The 5,446-nt window shown below is 49.7% G+C and overlaps 1 gene segment (V, D, J or C); it reads right to left on the bottom strand.

Moving 5' to 3' along the window:
• Positions 1 to 785: 785 nt before the first annotated feature.
• On the bottom strand, positions 786 to 3,138 carry LOC133246544 (probable non-functional T cell receptor beta variable 6-7). The segment is given in 2 exon segments: positions 786 to 1,141; positions 1,229 to 3,138. Coding segments are annotated over 2 exon segments (390 nt in total).
• Positions 3,139 to 5,446: the final 2,308 nt, after the last annotated feature.

Below are 5,446 nucleotides of genomic sequence, written 5' to 3'. Positions count from 1 at the left end.
TCCCAGGCTCCCCTTTATCACTATCTCCCACATTTGCACAAATTCATGTCTGTTAGTCGGTGATGCTATCTAACCACCTCTTTCTCTGCCACCCCCTTCTCCTCTTGCTTTCAGTCTTTCCAGCATCAGGGTCTAGGCTATTTAGATGCTAAAGACAGGCAATGGTGGAGAATACATACACACACAGCTTGTCTCTCCTCCCCAGGGATGACCAAGGAATTTTGGATGATTAATAATTAACTGAGTTTGCATTCTCTTTGAGGAGCCCAGATAACCTTCTCAAACACGCCCAGTTAGGGATCATTACAAGGTTCCCTGGGTGATGGGCAAGGACATGACCCAGATGAGGGAGGAGCAGCAGAGCTGAAGTAGAGAAGAGTGGGAACGAGGCCCAGGAAGGTGGGAATGAAAGACCCACATCTGGGGAAGTTGGACAAGAGCAGAGACCACTCAAGGGCCACCCTGGGGGAGAGCCTTCCACAGAGACAGGCATGTGGTGCCCGGGGAGAGACAAGAGGGTCTAGATGTATCTCATTTCCCAACATCATTCCCTCCTGGAGGCCTCATGTTCAGACTGATGACTAGGAGGCAGAGCTGGGTACCATCTTTAGGCTCGCATGGCAGCTAGAGTGAAAAGACAGAGAGTGAGGGTGGACGCATGTCCACGAGGCCCTGTTGTCAGGTCCGTGCCAGGAAGATTAAACATCGCTGGCTATGCTGCCAGTATGTGTCTGTGGGCTCTGAGTCTCCAGGTGCTAGGAGCATGTAAGGGGTTCCCCGAGTTCCAGGCTACAGGGCCCTCATCTACTTTTTTGCACAGAAAGGAGGTGGCCGTGCAGCACCGTGGAGTAACTGCTGGCACAGAAGTACACAGATGTCTGGGAGCGGTTGGCAGACTCCAGCATGAGAGGGAAGTCCTCTGTGCTTGGTCTGGAGACGCTGTAACCCTCGGGTATGTCTCCTTTAACCGTGTTGGGAGCAGCAAATGAGTAATGGATCAGCCTCAGCCCGTGTCCCAAGTCTTGTCGGTACCAGTACATGCAGTCATGACCCAGATCCTGAGTACATGTCAGTGTAGCCTTCTGTCCTGTCCTCACGACCTGGAACCTGGGGTCCTGAGTGACACCAGCATGGACCGCCCCTGTGGAGAAGGAGGACCGATGCTACAGTCACAGTGGACATGCTTAGTGCTGGCACCCCAAAGGGGACCCTGCCCCCCAGGACTCACCTGCCTGCAGGAGACAGAAGACCACACAGCCCAGGAGGCAGGGGCTCATGGCGGGGGCGGGGCAGGCGGAGGGCCCTCTGGTCTGAGTGTGGATAAGATGGGAGAGGGGCGCTTCAGGGAGGCCTTGCCAGATTTCACTGTCCCTGCCAGGCCCACAGCCAACCTGTCACTCAGGGGCCACGCCTCTTCCCCCAGAGGCTCAAATCAGAAATGAACCTGAGTGAACAGTTCAAAACAGAAACAACCCATCCAGCTCAATGGACTTGAGCCTTATGACTTGTTGTATCCTTTCTATAAACAGTTTACAACTTTAAGTGTGTTGTATTCCAGAGATAATTCTTCATTCCTAAGTATGTGAAGTTATATGCAGATTTCTAACTGCAGGGTTGGGGGTTACTCAGTGCTCCTAAATAGCACATTGTTCAAGAGTCAACTACAATCCATACATCAGTAAAGTTGATTTTAACATGCCTGAGGAGGGATGTATGTTACATGCTCTGGCTAATATCCTGCACTAAATCAACAGGCAGAATTATTTTCTCCCCTGTGATTTCTAGAGGCCTCAGCTGGAGGAAAAATGTGTCCATCTCTATATTTGCACCTAAGAAATGGTGGAAGAGGCTGTCAGAGATTAGCAAAGGGAATCAGGAAATCCAGAGTCCTGTTATGTGCCAGGGACTTCATGCTTACTAAATTCCTAGGCAAGCGTGGAAGTTGTTGGGATGACTAATTTAATGTGTCACCTTGACTAGGCCACAGATATTTAGTTCCACATTGTTCTGAATGTCCCTGTGAGGATGTGTTGGTGAGAGATAAATATGTGAAAGTTATTAATAGATTTTAAAATCAGATTAGATGAACATCTTTATTGGTAAGGCAGATGAACTTCCATAATGTAGTAGGTCTCATGCAAAGAGATGAAGAAATGAACAGAACAAAACCCCTAAACCTCTCCTAGGTAGGAGAGAATTATCCAGCTGATGGCCTTCACTAGACTATCACCTCTCCCTGCCTAACAGCCTTTGAAATTAAATAACAGCTCTTCTTAGGTGGCTAATAACATGAGCCCAGCTTCTAGACCCTGGACTTATCACTATTAACAACTATGTGTCAAATACTTTAAATGATACACACACACACACACACACACACACATATATATATATGTGTGTGTATATATATGTTTTTTGTTTTATGGAAGAATCATACAATGGGGGCGAGGACCACAGTGACAAGGACAGACGTGAGTCTGATTCCTTGTTCTGATATTTATGAAGTATGAGATCTGGGCAAGCCACTCCCCCTCAGATATGTAAAGAGTTAAAATAATACTTATCTTGTATGATCTTTGGGAGCATTAAAACATATCAAGACATGAATGTCTGGGAAAGGCTATCTGCTCTACCAGAATTAGGCCCGGCTGGCTGGCAGTTGATACCTTCACACCACTTTCTGAGCTGGGCCAGGATGTTTTTGTTCCAGAGGCACCTGATCATATAGGGCTGTGTCTTGGTTGCTGGCACAGAGATATATGGCTGAGTCTTTCAGCCCCAAGGAGCTCAAGCTCAGTTCAGAGCTAGAGTCACTGAACTGTTGACCTGAGAATCACCCTAATAGGTTTGCTTCTCCTCTCACATTCTGTTGAAATAGTGAACGAGGAACTGGGGGCCCTGGCCAGGGCCTGTTGGTACCAGTACACAGAGAGGTGTCCAGACTCAGGGGAACATCTCAGTGTCACTTGCTGCTTTCTTGATTTGATCAGGTATTCGGGGTCTGGGTGATTTCAGAATCCACCAGACCTGCTGGGAGCAGACAAGGAAGCTGAGGGCAGAGCACAGGGAAGGCTCCTGCTGCAGCCTTCGTCGCCAAGCTTCTATCTCAGGAGGCAAAGACATCTCAGAACCTCCCACACTGTGTCCAGGACTCACCTGCTCCCAGATGGAAGAAGTCACACAGCAGAGGAGCCTGGAGCCCATGGCAGCATCAGGAACCCAAGACAGCTGCTTGCTGGGGGCGGGGCTCCTGGGTGAGTGGTGTAAAGTGCTAATCCCCAGGCTTCCCTAATTGGAGCATTTGCCTATGACGTCACTGCTCTGTGCCTATGCAGGCTGTTTCCAAATCCTCTGGACCCCTTGTCAGGACCCATGGTGGACTCCTCTATGCCCTTCCTGCCCTTCACAGCCCTTGAGCAAGGGATGGATGTGAAGGGTGCCCCATCCCCATGTCCCCAACTCCCACAGCATACCTTGTTGTCCCCTGCCAGCCCCTGCCTGACACGCAGCCAGGCACTCACCTGGCCAGCAGTCACCAGGCAATCAGCTGACAATCACCCAGCCCTCACCAGTCACTCCAACCCTTCACCTCCACTTCCCTTGCAGCTCCTGGAGACCATCTCCTGGGCACATCCTGAGGATCCAGGCACATTCCCACTTTCCTGGGCAGCGAGGAGTCTGTACTGGTTCCACATGTCCTGGAACCTCAGGACCTCAGGGAACTCAAACCTGCTTTCTCATTCAAGCATGTAGCTAAGGTTCCTTAAAGCTGCCCTCCCCAGGGTGACTCTCCACCCCTCCCAGGACCCACTGCTTGCCGTGGGCCCACAGTGCCTCCTAGTGGTCAATGGTCCACAGTCTCATGGATCTGTGCCTTCTGTTTAAAGCAAGAATGTAAATACCCCACACCCTGCACACACACACACACACACACACACACACACACACAACACACACTTATTCTACTGTCTTCCCAAGCTGGCTGAGTTAAGATTGATCTTCAAATTCCCTTTAGCCTCTGGAGGTAAAAGACTGTAGAAACCAACATTTCAATTAAGAAGAAAATAATTGCACTGACAGTAGTATGCTAAGGTGGAATCACACAGACCTTCAATACAGACACTCTGCTGAGCTCAGGTGAATACAGCCTGGAGCACTGCATTCTGTAGATCCCTCTGATTAATCAGATCCACATATTTCTAAATTTTCTATATAAATTATTACTAATTCTAGGTAATGGATTTATATACAGAGATTATATATATTAACTCATTTAGTTTTAAAGTTATAAAACTTGAAATAAAAAAAACCCAACCGTCCACTACATTTAACGTCGATGTAGCTGGGCGTGATATGAGACAGCACACTCAGTGTCACACTGCAGGCATGTGGCCCTGGGTTCCAAGGCTCGCGTGTGAGACACCTGCAAGGGGCTCTCCTCCTTCCAGGCTGCAGGGATTCCCTCATCTTTTTGCACAGAGAGGAGGTGGCCGTGCAGCGCCGTGGATAACCGCAGGCGCTGAAGTACACAGATATCTGGGAGCGGTTGGCAGACTCCAGCGTGAGAGGGAAGTCCTCTGTGCTTGGTCTGGAGACGCTGTAGCCCTCAGGCACGGCTCCTTTCTCCGTGGCAGGAGGGATAACTGAGTAATGGATCAGCCTCAGCCCGTGTCTTCGGTCTTGTCGGTACCAGTACATATTGCTGAAGCTCAGATCCTGAGTACATGTTAGTGTCGCGTTCAGTCCTCTCCTCACGACCTGGAATCTGGGGTCCTGAGAGACACCAGCATGGACCACCCCTGTGGAGAAGGAGGACCAATGCTGCAGTCACAGCGGACAGGCTTAGAGCTGGCACCCCGAAGGGGACCCTGCCCCCCAGGACTCACCTGCCTGCAGGAGACAGAAGACCACACAGCCCAGGAGGCAGGGGCTCATGGCGGGGGCGGGGCAGGCGGAGGGCCTTCTGGTCTGAGTGTGGATGAGAGGGAGAGGGGCTCTCCAGGGAGTCCTTCTGAGATGTCACTGTCCCTGTCAGGCCCAGGAGCCAATCTGTCACTCAGGGGCAATGCCCCTTCCGCCAGAGGCTCAAATCAGAAATGAACCCGAGAGAAAAGTTCACAATGGACATAAGCCGTACAAGTTGATGTAACTCTTCTGTAAAACTGATTAAGTTTTGTGTGTGTTCTAGTCCAGAGATAATTCACATTGATACATGTATTACTTCTATTTATCTGCATATATCTGTAGTTTAAATCTTGTGGAAATCCTTCTGGCTTCCTGTTGCCCTGTTTAACTCATGTGTCCCATTAGGACTTCAAGGTTTCATTTTTGCAAAACTGACCACAGTCCTGAGATTGTCCCTCCACCTACCATGTTTCTCCAGATCTCTGCTCCCAAACTCACTGCAGGCTCATCAACATTTGAGAAATCTGTTTGGTCTATTTCT

The sequence above is a fragment of the Bos javanicus genome, chromosome 4, assembly GCF_032452875.1.
Source record: "Bos javanicus breed banteng chromosome 4, ARS-OSU_banteng_1.0, whole genome shotgun sequence".
Classification (NCBI taxonomy): domain Eukaryota; kingdom Metazoa; phylum Chordata; class Mammalia; order Artiodactyla; family Bovidae; genus Bos; species Bos javanicus.
This window is presented reverse-complemented; position numbering and strand designations above follow the sequence as displayed.